This window comes from Grampus griseus, assembly GCF_964374135.1.
Source record: "Grampus griseus genome assembly, chromosome: 3".
NCBI lineage: Eukaryota > Metazoa > Chordata > Mammalia > Artiodactyla > Delphinidae > Grampus > Grampus griseus.
This window is the reverse complement of record NC_139019.1, coordinates 45,039,574-45,059,944: the sequence shown is the minus strand read 5'-3', so window position 1 is coordinate 45,059,944 and position 20,371 is coordinate 45,039,574. Positions and strand designations below refer to the sequence as shown.

The 20,371-nt window shown below is 39.1% G+C and overlaps 1 protein-coding gene across 1 annotated transcript; it reads left to right on the top strand.

The window, feature by feature from the left end:
* Window positions 1–5,976, top strand: PLK2 (polo like kinase 2). The gene is made up of 14 exons (XM_082651899.1): window positions 1–383; window positions 990–1,097; window positions 1,239–1,355; window positions 1,556–1,685; window positions 1,916–2,003; window positions 2,479–2,574; window positions 2,684–2,882; window positions 2,980–3,127; window positions 3,486–3,583; window positions 3,885–4,014; window positions 4,247–4,487; window positions 4,609–4,738; window positions 4,975–5,085; window positions 5,218–5,976. Exons 1-14 carry the CDS (start codon window positions 114–116, stop codon window positions 5,407–5,409), a joined length of 2,058 nt encoding a protein of 685 aa, XP_082508025.1. The 5' UTR covers window positions 1–113; the 3' UTR covers window positions 5,410–5,976.
* The last annotated feature ends 14,395 nt before the right edge of the window (window positions 5,977–20,371 follow it).

The window sequence follows — 20,371 nt, the reverse complement described above, 5'->3', positions numbered from 1 at the left end:
CGTCGGGCGGGGGAGGTTGGTGCCTGCGGCTGGGGCTCGAGGGTAGAGGCCGGCTCGGTCGCGTGTCCGCGCCTCGGAGGTGGCAGCGGGCAGTACAGGGTGGCGAGGGGACCATGGAGCTCTTGCGGACTATCACCTACCAGCCGGCAGCTGGCACCAAGATGTGCGAGCAGGCGCTGGGCAAGGCTTGCGGCGGGGACTCGAAGAAGAAGCGGCCGCAGCCGCCCCCCGAAGAGCCGCAGCCGCCGCAGCCCCAGGTGCAGGTGCAGCCGGCCGCCTCGCACCACCATCACCACCACTCGCACTCGGGGGCCGAGATCTCGAGGATTATCGTCGACCCCACCACGGGGAAGCGCTACTGCCGAGGCAAAGTGCTGGGAAAGGTGACGAGCGGCGGGCGCCCTGCTGCCAGGCGGGAGGGAGGTCTGCCCGGGCATTCCCCAGGCCGGGCCGGACGCCGCGCCCACCGCTTCTCGGCGTCTCGGGAGGCCGATCCCGGCGCGACGTGGGCTGCTCACCTGCCCTCCTCTGGCTTTTGTGCGCTGGCAGCGCCGGGATCGATTTCACATCCTTAGCCGCGGCTCAGTCTGCGTCCCGCCGCCCAAAGACATTGATCTTGAGGCCAGAAGCGAGGGCTTTCTATACCAGACCCAACTCTCTCGAGCTGCCCCCACAGAGGATTTTCTTGACAAGTCTCTTCATACCCTATTTCTCATCTCCCCAACCCCAAGCCCCCCCTCCGGAAAGCTCCTCTCTGTAAAGGGAGAAGGGGCACTGTTTTAACTTACTGTTTTCAGGAATGCTTTTCCCTTCGTGAAAGAGCTTTAAAAAAGTAGACCGCATCCCTCTGTCCGCCCTTCCTCTCCCATATTTTTGCTTTTCTTTCTCATTTACTTATATATATATATATATATATATATATATATATATAAATCTGCCGTCCATGTCCCTGCCATACTCAATTCCGTCTCGGCTTTGTTTCCTGTCAGGGTGGCTTTGCAAAATGTTACGAGATGACAGATTTGACAAACAACAAAGTCTACGCTGCAAAAATTATTCCTCACAGCAGAGTGGCCAAACCTCATCAAAGGGAAAAGGTGTGTATGACTGTTGAGTAAAGTATTTTCTTTGTGTGCAAGATGGCCCTTCCCTTTTAGGAAAATGTCTTCTGCATGTGTAAGACTGGCTTTTCAGAGGTGAGGGAGGCTAATAAGACTGATCTTGCTTTTTTCTTTTAGATTGACAAAGAAATAGAGCTTCACAGAATCCTCCATCACAAGCATGTAGTGCAGTTTTACCACTACTTTGAGGATAAAGAAAACATTTACATTCTTTTGGAATATTGCAGTAGAAGGGTAAGTGTTCACTCCTATTTGAATGCATTTACTTCCCGCAAACTGACATGGCATTCAAACTGAACTTTATCTGGGAATTTCGTTGTGGAGGTAATTATTACACTGCAGCATTAACTTTCATCACTCATCCTGCTCAAGGAAACCCCTGATTTTGGTAACTTTGTTTGACAGATTCTCTTTTTTCCTTCTCCTCTTCCCAGTCCATGGCTCATATCTTGAAAGCAAGGAAGGTGTTGACAGAGCCGGAAGTCCGATACTACCTCAGGCAGATTGTGTCTGGACTGAAGTACCTTCATGAACAAGAAATCTTGCACAGAGATCTCAAACTAGGTAAGCCTTTCACTCCGAATGATGACTTTTGTGTCAGAGAGGTGTGCTGTCTCTCTCCCTTTTTTTTAACATATTAACGTTCTTAGTTGGGATCTCACCAGTGCAATCTTGCTTATGAATGATGGCTTTCACTTGAAGCAACTGGCTGCCTGCCTGTTGAGTGGATGTGTGTGTACTTGGTTAGAACAGCTTTCCAAGGGAATTCAGATTTCTTTTTTTTAATCATCTAGGAAACTTTTTTATTAATGAAGCCATGGAACTAAAAGTTGGGGACTTTGGTTTGGCAGCCAGGCTGGAGCCCTTGGAACACAGAAGGAGGTAAGAGTCAGAAGGACACATCCTGATAGGGTTTTGTGGATATCAAATATGCCCTTCTTATTTTCCAGTTAATGTTTCAAAGGCCAGTTGATACTAAAATCTATAAACCGCTACAGTGTTAATTGAAGGAAACACTTATCCAGTGCCACTATGGACCAGGCAGAGTACCTTATGCCTATAAGTTGATTATGAAACAAATCTGTCTTATATTTGCCTGAAATATATAAATATATCCTGCTGTACCTGGTCTCAGTTGGCTTAAAACACTTTGTCATGTGGCTGAAAAAAATTGTACACACATTAAAAAAAAATTACCAAGTCACTTGGTCAAATGTCAGTTGTTTACATGCCAGAAATCAAAAGTCAGATGTTTCCAAATAGAAATTCAACATAGTGCTTTTAAGGTTTTATCCAGAGAACTAAGTTTAAACAGTAGAATAGTTCCTAATGAGATCTTCATATTTTGTTTTCCTAGAACGATATGTGGTACCCCAAATTATCTTTCTCCTGAAGTCCTCAACAAACAAGGACACGGCTGTGAATCAGACATTTGGGCCTTAGGCTGTGTAATGTAAGTAAACGCACCAAAATAATCAAAAAGCAAATTTGGATGTAGGTTTTTAACACTCGAAAAGAGTCGCTTTTTGACCATTCCTAAAGAAGTGTTTCCTTGCATACAGGTATACAATGTTATTAGGAAGACCCCCATTTGAAACTACAAACCTGAAAGAAACTTACAGGTGCATAAGAGAAGCAAGGTATACGATGCCCTCTTCATTGCTGGCTCCTGCTAAGCACTTAATAGCCAGCATGTTGTCCAAAAATCCAGAAGATCGTCCCAGTTTGGATGACATCATTCGACATGATTTTTTTTTGCAGGTGGGTGCATTTTTTTTTTTTTTGCCGTCTTTTTATTACATGTTCTTGATCCTAATTTCGCAGCAGGTTACTGAAGATCTTGTCTTTTACTCCATAGGGCTTCACTCCAGACAGACTCTCTTCTAGTTGTTGTCACACAGTTCCAGATTTCCACTTGTCAAGCCCAGCTAAGAATTTCTTTAAGAAGGCAGCTGCTGCTCTTTTTGGTGGCAAAAAAGACAAAGCAAGATATATTGACACACACAGTAAGTTATAAGACTTCTTTTGTTCTTCCGTGTCCAATATTATATATAAAGTTGATAAGTTAGTTAAAAGAGGCTTTTATATGAACATAAGTTGGCCTGTATGTTTGTATACTATTTGACTTTCTGTAGCGTCAAAAATCCACACTGCAAACTGTGGTTGATAGCTTTTTGTTTCATAGGCATTAAAGTGTGCTTCTTGCATAATTGCAGCTGATGGCAAAGATAAAAGTAAAAGCTGATGGTTTTGCCTTGGATGCTCTTAAGTTGGTTATTAATGCCAAAGGAGGAAATAGGGCTAGCTCTGTTTCTACCTTGTTTGGATAGAATAATGCTCATAATTCTTTTCCTTGATTTACAGATAAAGTGGCTAAAGAAGATGAAGAAATTTACAAGCTTAGGCATGATTTGAAAAAGACTTCGATAACTCAGCAACCCAGCAAACATAGGACAGATGAGGTATGCTAAAGAAGAGTAAAATAGTTATAAACACTTTATATCCTTTTCATTCTTCGTTAATTATCGCTTGGATCACATATTTACTTAACGTTTTCTTCCCAACCCTTTAAAAGGGAAGATTTTTATCTCTTAGTTTAACAATGCATGCAGTTGAGTTACCGAAATAGCTGTTACCTGGCTTGTGTCCATTGCTTTTTGATAAGCTTTCCTACTAATTGCCACAATCTCATCTTAAACTAGAATTCTCAACCCCAAATGAATTTTAAAAGCTTGACCATGGCCTGGCTCTTCTCTCTTCTAGGAACTCCAGCCACCTACCACTACAGTTGCCAGATCTGGAACACCCGCAGTGGAAAACAAGCAGCAGATTGGAGATGCTATTCGGATGATAGTCAGAGGAACACTTGGCAGCTGCAGCAGCAGCAGTGAATGTAAGTGGTTGTCAACTGCATTTTAAATAAGGACGCTCTGAATGCCAGTGCTCAATACTAAGTAACTGACGTCAGTTTGGTTTTTGGCCTGATTTAACATAGAAGAAGCAAAATTAGAGGACTGGAACAATTTTGAGTCCTCCCTCCTTAGATTTAGTGAAGGGAGACTTAGCACCTACCATAGGCTGAGGTTTTGTTGTTAATTATTTTCTAAATTTCTCTGACTTTCCAGGCCTCGAGGACAGTACCATGGGAAGTGTCGCAGACACAGTGGCAAGAGTCCTTCGAGGATGTCTAGAAAACATGCCAGAAGCTGACTGCATCCCCAAAGAGCAGCTGAGCACTTCCTTTCAGTGGGTCACCAAATGGGTCGACTACTCTAATAAATATGGCTTTGGATACCAGCTCTCAGACCACACTGTAGGCGTCCTCTTCAACAACGGTGCTCACATGAGCCTCCTTCCAGATAAAAAGTAAGCGTGTTCAATTAAGGAAGCCCCGTCAGTTCTTTAGTTTTGCCCTAAGGAAATCTGAAAATAGTGACTAACTACTTCCGTTTTTCCTTCTTTTCTCCGTATTGTTCCTGTTCTTTAGAACAGTTCACTATTACGCGGAGCTTGGCCAATGCTCTGTTTTCCCAGCAACAGATGCCCCCGAACAATTCATTAGTCAAGTGACGGTGCTGAAATACTTCTCTCATTACATGGAGGAAAACCTCATGGATGTAAGTACCGTGGCTTTCCAGCAGTGATGTTTGCAGTGTAGTCCACAGAGCAGTGGCATCTGTGTAACCTCAACGCTTTAAGGCATGCAGCCTCTTGTGTCCCGCCCTCAATCTACTGGATTAGAATCTCCAGGCCACTCTGGCACTTGCTTAAGTTTGATAGGCATTTGCTGAGAAGAACTGAGTGCACACACAGCAAAGCTTTTATAGGCACTAAGTCTCCCAATCTCTCCCAGGGTGGAGATCTGCCTAGTGTTACGGATGTTCGAAGACCTCGGCTCTACCTCCTTCAGTGGCTAAAATCTGATAAGGCCTTAATGATGCTCTTCAACGATGGCACCTTTCAGGTAAATGAACCCTTGAGGAAAGCAGGTGTTTAGGTCCCCAAATGATTGTGACCTAGCCAATCTGATCATTGACGAAACTCTTCACATCTTGAGTATTTAGAGAGATCTAATATCTATGTCTGCTTTTTAAAGGTGAATTTCTACCACGATCATACGAAAATAATCATCTGTAGCCAAAATGAAGAATACCTTCTCACCTACATCAATGAGGACAGGATATCTACAACGTTTAGACTGACAACTCTGCTGATGTCTGGCTGTTCATTAGAATTAAAAAATCGAATGGAATATGCTCTGAACATGCTCTTACAGAGGTGTAACTGAGAGACTTTTTGAATGGATCCTATGGGACTCCTCTTTTCCACTGTGAGATCTACAGGGAAGCCAGTAGAATGATCTACAGCACGTTGAAGAAGGTGGACAGGTGGTGGTACGAAAACAATTCCTCCGTGGCCTGCTGGACCCGGTGGAACCAGACCGGGCAGAGGCACACAGTTCTGGACCTTGGACAAGCTGAGAGTGAACCCGAATGCAGTTTTCCTTGACGTACCTGTTTCAAAAGGTTTTTCAGACAATTTCGCAGAAAGGTGCATTGACTTAACTTCTCTCTGTGGAGAGCACTTCAGACAGAGGACTTGGGACTGTGAATATACTTCCTGAAGGGGAGGGAGAAGGGAGGACGCTCCCGTGTTGTTGAAAGGCTGTAACTGGAGCAGCTTTTGGCTGCTCAACTGTGAACTATGGCCATATATAATTTTCTCTTTTTTTTGAAGACACTTGTGGCTGGAAAAGTGCATTCCTTGTTAATAAACTTTTTATTTATTACAGCCCAAAGAGCAGTATTTATTATCAGTTTTTTTTTTATGTTGACCATTTTAAACTGTTGGCAATAAAGAGTATGAAAAAGCAGAAACAGTGATCTCCCGTCTTTGGTGTGGCCCCAGCACTGCATCCCAGCATTCTTTGATCATGGATCCTTGGCACTCTTTGGCAGGATGTTGAGTGCAGAAGCAGGCTAGAAAGTTAGAGTTTTAACTTTGCTGATAATAATTTCTAGGAAGTCAGTCTTTAATACCTGAAGTGAAGTCATATGCTCTCTGGTAGATCTAGCTTGAGAAGAGAAGAGTGTAACAAAAATACCACTCTTTTCACAACCAGAATATAGGCCTCCTGCTGAATCCAAACCCAACTTCTCTCTGGAGTATTTCCCCAAAACTCGTTTAGCTTGGAGCTAAAAACTAGAGTAATCCCGTGTAAACGGATCTCTGTTATTAAGTGTCAATAGGTACCGGAAGTTTATCTTAATGTGGGCAGGACTCTGTACTTTATAATACTTGCACCACCTAAATGTATAACTCAGCTTAAACCTACCTAAACACGCCCGTTGCCACCAGTAGTGAGAAGTACTTTGTAAATAAGTCATTTTCCTTCTGGTGCATGGAGGATGGGGAATGGTAAGGGTACCAAGCTTTGGTTTTAAGCCCATCTTTTAAACTGTCAAATTATCCAAGGGGTAAATCTGAGACAGTTTTCTCTTTCAGTGGGATGTCTCCTTTGACAGGTGTACAAAGCTGCTCCCTGTTACTCTGAACTTACAGTGACCTGTATAAAGTGCAAATACTTTTTCTGTTCAATTGTAATCCCACTATAAGGAAAATATTGTCCTGAGAAAAGCAGCACTCTCTCATGTGTCAGGCTCTGTTTGCACTAGGATCCTGTACAGAGTAGTGGAGAGATGGTGGTTGTAATTTTACAGTTTTCTAAAATTACTACAAACTGCCCCTGATAAGCTTTATTAATAAAAGTCAAATCTGGAGAGCTGTTTATGGATATTTCACAGTTCCTAGAGTACCTCCTGCTGACTGGAGTTCTCTGGCCACGTGTACAGCTTCAGCCTCTGTTAAATGGTTTATGGTAATAGCTGAAGAAAATAGTAATAGCTGAAGAAAACTGGATAATCACACTCATAGCTGGGTGTGCAAAAGTAGAATCTATTTTTATCTTTGTGAGCAGAGAGGTAGAAGTAGGAGTTTGTAAATAGTAAAAAATGTGCTTTCATTTTGAGTTTTACAGTGTTAGGTTGTATATTACTTCACCATTTCAAAATTAGGTACTTATCCATTCTTGTAGGTACTGAGGGTCTCCTGTGTGCCAAATCCAGGGCCTGGTGTTGGAGATGCTGAGTGAGCCCAAACCTCTCCCTGTCCTTGAGGAAATCACAGCAGAGTGGAGGAGACATTTGTCTAGTGCATTTGTCTAGTAGTCTGATAAGTGCTGTGATATTATGATAAAGATATGTACTGGGTGTTGTGGGAACCAAGAACAGGAATCGTGGGGAAGGAGCCGCAGGCGTGGCTGCACAGGAGATTCCAGAGAAGAAAATTCTTTTTTATTGGGTTTTGAAAGATGAGTGAGGGTTAAATAAAGGTATGAGATGGGGAAGGGTATTATAAGCAGTGGGAATAACATATATAGATGCCCGAGGGTGAAAGAGTTCACAGGAGAAGTGGATGTGTAAGTCTGAAGCATCATAAGTAAAGGCTGGAAGAGACAGACCTGACGTGCTCCCAAGTTCCATCACAAGGCATTTAGGCTGCACCGAAGGCTATTTGTAGTTACTGAAAGATTTTAAGGAAGCAAGTGACCTAGTATTTCAGTTTTATTAAATTAATTATTAATTTATTAATTAATTAAATTAAATTAAATTAAATTAATTATAAATAAATTTATAAATAAATTAAATAAATTTATTAAAGCAAGATGGGTGGGGAAGAAGATGGAGAAAGATGACCCAAACAGTAAAGATACTAATGTTGTGATCCAGGTGAGAAAGGACTTTATAAAAAGGAGCATATAAAGAGTTAGGTAGTGTCTCCTTTGGCCCGTCTACCAATAGTTTATTTTAGTATCCCCAGTACGGTGGCATATGGCAATCAAATATTGAATGAATAAATGACAGTAGATTTGGGAGGGACTTAGAAAGTTGATTTGAATAGGATTTGGCACTTTATTGAATGTGGAGCCTGAGGAAGAAGGTGGGCCTTAGGATGATTGGCAGTCAATGGCGGGCAGGCAGTGTACTGTGGGGTCATTAACTGAAATAAATTAGGAATGCAGAAGGAAGAGCCTGATATTCAGGGAAATACAGTGAGTTTAGGACAGCTTGAATCAAACTCGTGTGAGGACGCTCAAATAGATCCAGAAAACAGTTGGATATACATGTCTACATCTCAAGAGCGGGCAAGATTTGGGAGTAAACAGGCTTTGGATGAGAGCACACAAAAATGGGTCCCTGTCATCCCTTCTACCCAGCAGCATTTTTATTTTTTGGTACTGAGGACATCTATGTAAAACGTAACAGTGTTGATAAACCTTTACAGTGAAGGAAAGAAGATAAAAAATTCCCAAATAAATTCTACTTTTCAAAACCAAGGACCCTGGATTCCATAAAAACAACTCCCAAATAAGAGATGTGCATGATGAACACCTTCGGTCCTCAAGAATGTTTCTCACTTAGCCATCCCCAATCCTGGCAGTCTATAGGCTGAGATACAAGGCGATCTTTTAAGATGTAAAACTTCAGTTTTGGTGCATAGTAATAGCTAACTTCAGCTAAGTGTGGTGTGACCATGGCAGGACTCAGATCCTGAGTTATTTGACATTTACTACTTCATAAAAGTAGTAAAAAAAACCCCAGAAAAACCAACCTTCAAGAACTATTTTTGAATGTAACCTTATGTTTGCTAGATAGGAAGTGTACTGCAGTGGAAAAACTTTGGAATCAGTCCTAAGTTCAAATTCCTGTTCAACCATGTATTACCAATAAGATCTCAAGAATACCTAACCTCTCTAAGCTTCAGTTTCCTCACCTACAAAGATTAAATGATAATAAAGCACTTGTACATCAAAGGTGCTCAATAAATATTTGCCCCTTTTCTTGTCCTGTTTCCCCTGCCTTCTTCCACACCCATCATAACAGTAACCCTGGTTACCTAGAAAAGAAAATAACTGACTCATTTCTGCCCCTTCCAGTCTTCCTTTCTGTATCAGTCATGGGCGAGCCAGGAATGCACAAGTCATTTTAGGACTTTCAAAGAGAAGGAATTTATTGGAGGCTATTGGTTGTATAGATAATGGAAGAGCTCGGAAGTCAGATAGGAGGCGGTGAGGCAACCAAGAGATAAGCAGCAGTAGGAAGCCGCTACCACGCCCTTGGCTGGAGAGACCCAGAGGGAAAGTGGGAATACTCCAGAACTGGGGGTTTCTGGCAGAAAGTAGAATTATGGTGGTCACTGCCTACCAGGAGTTTGAAATCATGGAGCAAATGTAGTCACTGCTTGAGATAACCCCTGTACACCTCTGGTTGGGAAAGAAAAGGGATAAAATATTCTGGATTATTTCTTCCTTTTGCCCTAGAGTCTACCGTTGACCAAGTGAACTGGACGCTAGTGGAAAAGAACCCTGATGAATGTAGTTGCAGGAATCATTCTTCTATTGGAGAATGAAGCAGGGAAGGGCAGGGGTGGGTCTGAGCTTGAACAGGCCAATACCTTCCTTCTTTCTTAACTTTTCTCTTCCATTAATTTTGTACCACCTCTATCCTCCCTTCCTCTTAAATCCCAAAGTGACATGAGTGCTAAGAGCTCTAGTTCACTAGGCAGGAGGATGACAGGCAGGGGAAGGTTAGAGGAGGAACAAGATAGAGTGAGGAACCTTAAGATGAGTCACTCTTGCTTTAGGCCTCTGTGATTTGAAACGTCATCAGACTTTTTTACACTAGAGAGACGTTAGTCTAATGAAAATAGATATGACTTAAAAATGAGTAAGATACATTTTCATAAGGTACATGGAGAAATCAATGTTGGTATTTTATAGCAATTCTGTGCATGGTAGAGTTAGTATATTTCCAAGGCTTGGAATAACCTCTTCTATAAACAGAAACCTGTAGATTCCATTTTGTTTTTCCTTGACTTGCAAGAGATTCTAATCTATATATGAATAGACTCATGCTTTCCTCTAGTACTTCTTTGTGCCTTATTAACTTTAGTAATGGAAAGTACCCCTTTGTTTGAATTGCCACAGTTTAATTATATTAGTGAATTCAAACTAAAATGTTAAACTCCCATATGCAGTGTTAGAATTTAATATAACGGTTCATCAGTGTTTGGAATTCAACTGAATAGAATGCATAGATTTTGCCCCTGGGATTAGCTTTATAATACAATTATATACAAAGCAAAATTGATTTTAATGATTGAGGTACAATAACTTCACTACCAAGTTAAGGTGAAAATAATAAATGTACTGAGGTATCTCGGCTATGAAATACTGAACGATCAGATATTTTAATCCAACCATACGAGTTAGAACAAATTCTCTTTTTTAGGTCTGTAGCAAATTAGTACTGCAAGAAACCAGGCAGCAGGCCTAAATGAAATAAAATCAGCAATGCCTTTCTTTGGTACTGCTTTGGAATCAACGGCAGCCGAATGACCTTTAAAGTTGGGATCATGTTGAACATGCCATAAGAATTTTTAAACTGAATGAAAAAATATCTTTGCAAATGGACTTTTATAAATGTATTCATACATGGCAGTGAAAATCAAATTGAGCTGAATATAAGTATGAAAGCTAATACATTTTCAAAGTCCTAATGTGTAAGAAATTACAGTTAACCTCAAAGACAATATGCAAGTTATATTTCTTGTTTAAAATACAAAACTTGTGGTAAAAAGTCAGTTCCTCAAATAAGAAACATTTGTGGTAAAACAAAACCCACAATGAACAAATTATAAAAATATATGATGTAGTAGGAAAAGTTTGGAATTTTAATCAGCTATATTAAGCTTGACTGAACTGGGCCAATGGCATCATGCTGAGTATCAGGAACACGACACTGCTTGATTCTTAGTTTTCTCATCTGTAAAATAAGGATAATAATAAAAATTGTATTGGAATCTATTAGGATGAACAATATGATATTGATGATATTTGACCATTTTTGACCTACAACAGAAGCTATTTCTTTTCATTCAAAAAAAAAGAGAAGAAATCAGATTGAAAGTTTTCTTCTTCCCTCTTTTAATATTGTCTTTATTAATATTTCCTTTTGTTTTATATTTATATCATTTACTGAAGAGTAAATAAGAGTATACACAATATAATGTGTGATATACACTTCAGTAAAGAGTATATTTTGTACCTAATTAAATATTGTTAGAGCTTTTCAATTATTAATTGCTTCATTCACCATGCTCCTAGGAATCAAGTAAGGAATGCCCCAAAGTGAGAGCAGTTTAATTTCTGATAACCGACAAAATTTAAGTCCAGTCACATAAACATCTCCCACATTGTAAGTCCTCCTTTGTTGCTTTTTCTTGTTATAGTCCTTTCTCAACTATCTTCAAAAATAATTCCTCTACTGTGTTCCAAGGAATACCAAATTCTTTCAATATCATGAAGATTCCCTGAAAAATATACTCACTGGCAAATTATTTGGGGAAACACTGAATTAAATAAATGTAAACATTTCTTTAAGTCAAAACTTCTCAGGAACTTGAATATGCTATATCCTGCATTGTGAATCTCCAGAGAGGAATAGAGTGGAAAGGTTTCTCCAAACTTATTTGCCCTAGTACACTCTTTGTTTTGGATTAACTTTTAAGATCGTAAGCAATGTTCCTTGGAATGTAGTTTGCCAATGTATGTAGTAATCATATTTAGTAACTGAAATTTACTTTTAAAAGATCTTGAACCAGTCAAATAGGTTGGGATGAAAGCCCAGAGTTTTACAGTGGTAGAACAATATTTAGGTGAATAGGGAGTTTAACACCACCTCTGATATCACAGTTCCAGACCCCTTAGATATCTTCTACAGTCTTACTTAGTATGAAAATTTTCCCTCTAGAGGGAGAAACTTATGGCCCAGAAATCAACCGTATGGCCAGGTAACCACGTCAACTTTGCAGTGCAGACATTCCATTCCTAGATAATAAGGAGAGGCCTACAGTTGACTTATGCACATTTCTGTTTCTTTACCATAATAGCATTGAAATGCTTTAAAATAAATTTTAGTCCATGTTCACTATGATTTGCAAAAGACGTTTTGGGTTTGAAGAGAGCATGTTGATAGTTCTTTACACTGAAGAGCACAGCTGTAAAAGATGTAAAGCATCTTCCTCCATATGCCACCTCCTGTGAAGAACCTACTGAACAGTGCATGTGGATCTATCATACTGAATACATTAGAGCAAGATTTATTAATTAAACTTCATTGTGAAATCATTGTAGAAGGGCAAGATTTAATTGACTTATTTTAATGGCGTGATAAGGAAAGGAGTTATATATTCAGAAGGGATACAGAAACTCAGCTCAGTTTAAAGAAAAAAGTCAGGAAACCCTAATTGAATAAATCTCACACTGCACCAGGAACATAATATTATAGTTCCAATCCAAATGAAGAGGGTCTTTCAATGTCCACTAGACAGTTTGGAACATGTTGTTTTAGCTATTGCTTAATTGTCCAATTTTGTTTTTTCTCATTAATACTGAACAACCAGATACTGCAAAGATGTGATACATATACGTGGAGGGTGACCACACACCTCTGTTTACCTGGGAAAATCTTACCCAGACTTTGTCCCAGTCAAATGTGTCTGGATTTGGAAGATGAATTATATGGTTACCCTATGAAATATTCATTGCTATCCCATTCATGCTCTATCCCACATGAGCTAAGACGCATCTAGCATGACCTGCTCCCATGTTACTGCACCTTTGATTTCCATTCCTTTTCCTATGGAAGTTAGGTTAGAATTTTTCAGTACTGTTAGTGTCTATGACCTTATTTTTATGCCTCATTAAACAGAGAAGCAGAAAAACTGAATCCAGGCTACACAAATTTATTTAGATGCTGGTACACATTACATACTTTTTTACTTCATCTGCTTGTTAAGACCACTATGCCAATGATGGTAAAAAAATATTAATGACAGTCAATGACACAGGTACCACCTGGTAAATGAGAATGAAAGAAACATATTTGGAAAAGATATGGTTTCTCTAATCACTAATCTTTTACAGACTCTGACTCATAATCAATTATGTGTCATTTCAACTTAGAGGTATATGGTTGAATTAAACAGTGACATGATTTCATCCTGGCTTTAAAGAGGAAGGACTGAAATAGAAATATGGAGTTCTTGTTTCAAATAAAATAGATTTCCTTCAATTCAGGTGGATAGACTGGAAAAATAATTTGACTGGAAAAATGAATGAATTTGAAATGTACTCTGAAAATAATAGATCTCATAGATTTAAAAATATTTAAAATATTCTGTGGAGTGTGGTGAAGCTCTTATGGAAATAAGAATTTAAATATAGACACCCCAGCTTCTTCGGTCAATATTAGCTGAAATGCCAATATTAACTAAACATACCAAGATGTCATAATTATTTATCTAAGGAAGGAGGTTATAAAATAGTAGTATTCTGAGTTTCTAGATACATCAAAAGAATTTCACCTTGAACTTAGTAACATTGTCAATTTAGTGACGCATTTAGAATTGCGATTGTATTGGTACATTTTATGGGCTTAGCTAAGAATTAAAAGTAAGAATGCACTTTTATATCAGGCATATAACAGCTGGTTTGCTTTAGTGACGTAGATACTACACTGAATGGACTGCATAGCAAATTTAAATTTTTCATTAGGGTTTCCCAGTTTCTAACTGGCTTTTCTCTTAGCATTCATGGTATAAGAGTGACATTATATGGTTTCTTGAAGTTACCCTTTTACTTTAATGGGCAGAAGAACAAAAACAGGAATTAAGATTGAGAGTCATAATAACAACAATAAATATGAAAGTTTTATTACATGTATGTAAAGATTTTAAGAATTAACAGTCAAAAGAAACATTTAAAAAAATCTTTGGGTTATATCAATATTTTTATTGAAAACCTAAAAATCTGTGTTTTAAAAAATACAGATATTGCAGGTCACATCACAATACTCCAAATTCTTGTAAAGAAAGTTGATTCGAGCTCTTGTTCTTACACTCTATTAGTTCAGCACCAAATTGGCCAAAATAACTTATTTTTTAAAAAATATCATTTATTTTAGTTACACAGACATGGTATTGAGTTCTCTATGTGTTTGGATGACTTTTTTCAGTGAAGCACCATGAGGTTTTCAGAAAACGTATCAGACATATCGATGCTATTTACCTAGCGTCATTGCCACAGTACCAGTCTGATATTAAAGTGTAACAAGTGTCTACAGGAGCCAGTTTCTTGGCAACGTGAAGGAAATTTTAGGTCAATAAAGTAGACAGAATCTCAATGTTTGGTCATATTCCAATCTCTCAACGTTTGGTCATATTCCAATCTTCGGACACTGTGAAAGGTACTGTGGATTGTTTTCCAAACATTGTGTGCTTGTTTTAAGTGGGTGTGAGAAGACTGAAAGGCCAGTTTCCTGACAAGCTAATGGTAGAGCATAGCTCACTTTAGAAATTAAAGCAAAACAACACAAAATCCACAAGCCTAACCAAAGTATCCAAAATATAAGGCAGATGTCATGAGGAAGATGAACATTTTTGAGCACTTTGAGCTAGGGTTAGCTGTATTTAAGAAAATAAAAACTTTTGAGAAATAAACCATTTTGTTTGCTTGTTTCTTGTTTGTTTTCCTTTTGTTTTCTTGGTAGCAGACTGTGGTTATCAGGACTAAATGAAGCACTTAGATGTTTAAAAGACAGGTCTTTAAAAGACAGGTATTTATTTCTTAGAAGACTTTTAGCAGTATATTAATTCATTGTCTTCCTGAAAACAGGAGACAGATAGAAAAGCTAAATGACACTAACCCAATTTTGAAAAAAATTCCTATGAAACAGTAGATAATGTATAATATCATTCATGAAAATCCTGATTTGTGAATTTCAGGTTCTTTCAGAAAAACGCTTCTGTATCATTTCAAGGTCAACTTCAACAACCAATAGCACCTTTATGGAAAGCATTTTGTTGGTTCAGGTGCTTTAGACAATCCAGTTCAGTGTGAAAGTTTGCACTTCTTATCTAAAAATGGCTTCTCAAGAACAAACACACCATTTTAAATTTGCAAGCCATAGATGTCTCTCTGGCTTAATAGTTTTATTCCTAGTAACTCTGGACTGTTAGAGTCATTCATTAAGAAGCCTTCAGCGGTCTGGTTGCTATACCTCAGCTCTCCTTGGAGAGATTACACATCCTATAGTTTCCCCGAGTGGGAGACATGCCAGCCTGACTAATGACGGCTGTCCCTGTGATGCATCAGGTCACCAGGGCCAGCAACACTGTTGTGCCATTGCTAGATTATGGTACAAAATGGCACTTTTAGTGTTGAAGTAAAACCTGGTTCATCATCTTATGCTTTGTTCTGAGGCAGAGCTTAAAGAACGTGTTGTTACTCCTGTATAGCAAAAAAAGGCAATGTTTATTTATCACCTTAGCTAGAACAAACTGAGTAAAATGAGGTCTTGGGTGGAGTGTATAAGATGAGGAAATTTCCGTCTTTAGCAGTGGGCCATAAAATGGCAGAATCTGTAAAACTGGAAAGTCCATTTACTGCCTAGTCACTGAAACTGAAAAAGAAAGAAATTGTAATAATAAGAATAATAAAAACACAAATGATGATGAGTTCAATGTGGCGAGACTCTTTGGTGAAACCTTAATTTCTGTTTAAAAAATCACATTTAATTGTATTGAATGTAAATATCATATTTCTAGAGCATCTCTTTGAAATAATCTCTTTCACTGTATTTTAGAAGCTCTGGTTCCTTAATTCTAGAAATGTCAGTGGGTGACAAATATTATCTTTGCCATTTTAAAGACAGAGAAATCAATCATCAGAGAAGTTAAATTGTTCATTGTTGCAGAGTCAGTGGTAAATAGAACCTGAAGACAGAGAGTACAAATAAAATAAAGTTCATCCCTTTGTCCACTTCAACCAACATTGTAAAGAGGCCATACCGCCCTTGAATCCATTGGGAGAAGCAAAACTGCAAGATGAATTTTCCCAGAAGCCTTGGGGCTCACTTTTTCAGAAGCTTGGCCACAGCTGGTGAGGCAGCCCAGGGCTCTGGCAAAGGAAGTGGCCTGAAGACAGGAGTACTGGCTTTGTCACTCACTAGCTATTGGACCTAGACCAAGTCCTTCCCTGAGTCTGTCCTCATCTGCAAATCAAGGCTAATACCACCTCACTCTACATCAGAGCTATTGTGAGGATCACACTGAATAACAGGTGTAAAATGGACAAAAGCAGGATGCAAAGTGCTCTACCAAAAAGAGGCATTATTACTAATCGTCGTTATGGGTATCATAAGCAAAGCCACGATAGGCAGAAGCTCTTCTATTAAGGGACCTTGGGAGGATACTGAGGACATCTATGTGGAGCTATGCGGGACCCAAAGTTCATGCTTCCATTAGTGGCAAAGCAAGGCTGGGTCACTCTTTATTTCCCAAGCCAAATTCAAGGGGAATGCTTGGGCGGCCAGTGCGTAACTAGAGTGAATCCCAGATCCTGACTGCCACACCTGTTAGGGGAGTCCTAACCTTTAGATTTTAACCTAACCTTTCCTGGAAACTCAGATGGCTCTCTTCTTTTTTATTTTTTTTTTTTGATGTCTTTGTTTCAGCTCTCTACCAAGGCCAGCCTGCCACTCTGATACCACCAGCACTGAGCTGCCCATCCCTCTTCCAAGAAACGTATACAGTGGGCCCTTTGTATCCGCAGGTTTCGCATCCACGGATTCAAGCAACGGCGGATCCCCACTTTATATGAAACTTGAGAATCTGCAGATTTGGCTATCCCTGGGGGTCCTGGAACAAAGGCCCTGAAGATTATCAAGGATGACTAACCACACTCTCATATGCATGTGTGCATGTATGCTATAATCATTCTCTTCAAAATGTCCTGCCATAATATGCCTACTATTTTGACCTTGAATATAAAATCTTTTAGACCATACCTGTATTTTCTTCTCTCCATTAGGAATCTATGAGAATGGTCATAGCCATGAAAAGCAATAATAAATGTTACTCATCTGTAGGTCCTTAAAAATATCAGAAGCATGAAACAAAACAAACAAACAAAAACCAATGATTAGGCTTGGTAACAGCCCTGTCTAGCCCTGTTCTGGCACCTATATGGCTGTTATTTTGTTGACCTGTTTCTCTGGATTACGTCCTAAACTTATGTGTTGGGCTTCCCTGGTGGCGCAGTGGTTGAGAGTCCGCCTGCTGATACAGGGGACGCGGGTTCGTGCCCCGGTCCAGGAGGATCCCACATGCCGCGGAGCAGCTGGCCCGTGAGCCGTGGCCGCTGGGCCTGCGCATCCGTAGCCTGTGCTCCACGGCGGGAGAGGCCACAGCAGTGAGAGGCCCGCGTACGGCAAAAAAAACCCAACAAAACTTATGTGTTAACTTTGAAAATAATTACAATGTCAATTTTCCTTTTTGGCCAGAGACAATTATATGCTGTATTAAGGAGATAAAGTCAGGCCTTGCTAATCACAGTACACAATACTACTCATAATGGGCAGTGATCCCACATATAATGAAAACATGAGACTTGAAGACAGCCGAAGTGGAGTGAGACATGTTTAAAACGTTATTTATCAGAGAGTTAGTGTACAAAGAACATTGTCAAGGGATTAAATTCACAGTTTGTATTTTCTTAGGCTGCCCCAGCTTTGAGGGATGTGGAGGGTGGACAGGTGAAAAATGGAGTGAGATGAGCAGTTATGATATACATTTTCTGGGCTTTCACTCCCCCTTGTTATTGCAGAACCTTCGACTTCCAGTGAAACACTTTTCTACCACTTATTTATGGTGTCTGCAGGCGCTATCTCACTGGCATTCTCCTATGGGTTCTTCTAGCTGCTTTAGTCACAGGCATTTTGTTCCTTTTGCTCTTGGAGTCCCTGTAAAAAATGCATAGGAGACCCATCCACTCAGCGCTCCTAGGTACCATTATAAGCAATATCCTGCTCTTATGCTGAAACCTTCCGGATGCCAAAATGAGAGTACAGATTCTGGGGACTTCAATGGCTGAAGGCGTGGAGCACACGGCATGTTGTGTGCAGAAGGGGAGAGAAAGCCCACACACTCCTGTTTTGTATGGCACTCTGTCCTGTGGGTATCGAAGTATTGCTTTTCGGGGAGGTTTTAGTGAAAACAATGATTTCAGGCTATACTCACAGTGTCTCCTCTATCTGGGGACTATAGAATCAGGAGTGAGGACAAATCATAGTGATGGACGTCATGTTGAGCCCTGGATTTTCTTTCTCTCAGCTGGTGGAGTGGCAAAGCATCCAGGTTCTAAGGTCAGACCTGAGTCCAAGTCCCAGGTTTATCAAAACTAGTTTTGTGACTGTGGGTAAGTTCCTTGACTTCTCTGTCTGGACTTTTATCACATCCACTGTAAATTAGGCATAAAATCCATGTCATAGAGATACGAACCCTCCGAGGATTGTTAAAATAATCCACAATAGTGGCTGGCACAGAGTCAAGACTCGATAAATATCAGATATCACTTTTTTTCAAAATATTCACAGTTTGGGGAAATCTAAGGCTTAATGTGAAAAAATGAGATAAACTAATTTTAAATAAACATAGAAAAAACTCCTTTTTAGGAGCTTTTTGTATGCATAGAATGGAAACTACTTATCTCTTCAGGAGGAAAAATGTCGCCTTCTCATCTTATCTCATCACCATGAGTTAGTTCATATGGTGGATAGGAGCTAGGTCTGAAGTTATGTAACAAACTTATATCTTGGCTGACCATTTCATTTAGGAGATCACTACAGATGTGTGTATTTATTTTTGTTTGATTTTCTTTTTTGTCCAGATAGTGCTAAGTATCTTGACTGAGCTGCTATTTTTTCCTTCATGACTGGATTAGCTGCACTGATGGAATGAAATGCATAGTTTTGGCACAGTGTAAACCATAGCTTTCATGTCTCTATTTGTGATTTTCTCTGTGTGTCAAATGAGAGTAATCATACAACTGTAAGTGATACAATGAAAACTGACTAGTAAAACTCCTGAAAATGCTCTGAAAAGCAAAGTGCTCTATAAATAATAATGATACATTGTAGGTACAACATTGAGGACCCTGTTTTATCTCTAAAATCAAGCATTTCCATTAAATTAATTAACATCACAGGAGATGGAAAATTACCATATGTTGAAGTCAGGTTAGATTCCTAATCGTTTTTCATGTACACAGGAGAAAAGATGAATTGTGGTCAGAATGAGAATCTAGACATTTCTACCAGCATAAATAAAGCAGAGAATTATTTTATATTTTCTGAATTGTATCTGCTGCATTGTCTCTAGGGGAAACCTGTGAAATAAAAAAAAAAAAAACAAGCTTCAAAAATTAAATTTCATCTTCTTTACACATAGGTACTTTGAAGCATTAAGTTCGATTTCCAAAAAGGCCCTTAGTAGTAGAAGGTTTTGGTTGAAGAAATAAACCCTGTGTTATGCTAATTGCCTTAGAGGATTTCACTGCATAACATTTTTTTTTTATTCATGAGCAATGAGTGCCAAAACTTATTTCAAAGTATAAAGATGAATATGCTAATATAAATTTTGTTCTATCCACAAATTATTGAGTATCTTACAGACAAGAGCTGGTTCATGATCACAATGTGAAAGCTGAACTGAGTGGGTTGTTAGGGGTTTTCTTGACCTCTTTTGCATAAACAAGAGCACATGGAATCTAGTTGCTCCAAATAAATTTGTACAACATCTATTTTCCCTTCATTTGGGTCAACTCAAACCATCAGATGGCATTTTCTAATGTCAGAACTCAGTATATTTTATATTTTTCCCATCTTTTGCTACAGTGGTGGTTCTAGGATTTAAAGATATGAAGTCATTAGCTACAAAACAATTACTGATTTACTGGTAGAAAGGTACAATTCCATAGAGAAGGGATGAAATCCAATTTTATTTATACTGAATCTGATAAGATTTAAAGATGTTCCTGAAAACAGTTAAGATTCACTAATGGACATAATATTGCCAAATCGAAAACTGTGCAATGTATCTAAAATAGATAACATTCATTAGAATAAACAACAACTAAAGAAGTATTGTTTATAAGCTACCCCAAAAATTAGATCATTGTCAAAGTAACACCACACTCTTGATAATATGACGTAGGCTTTACATTATTTTATTTTTTTTCTGTGAGTTTTAGGTGAAATCCATGCTTCTAAACTATCTAATCTTAATATTTC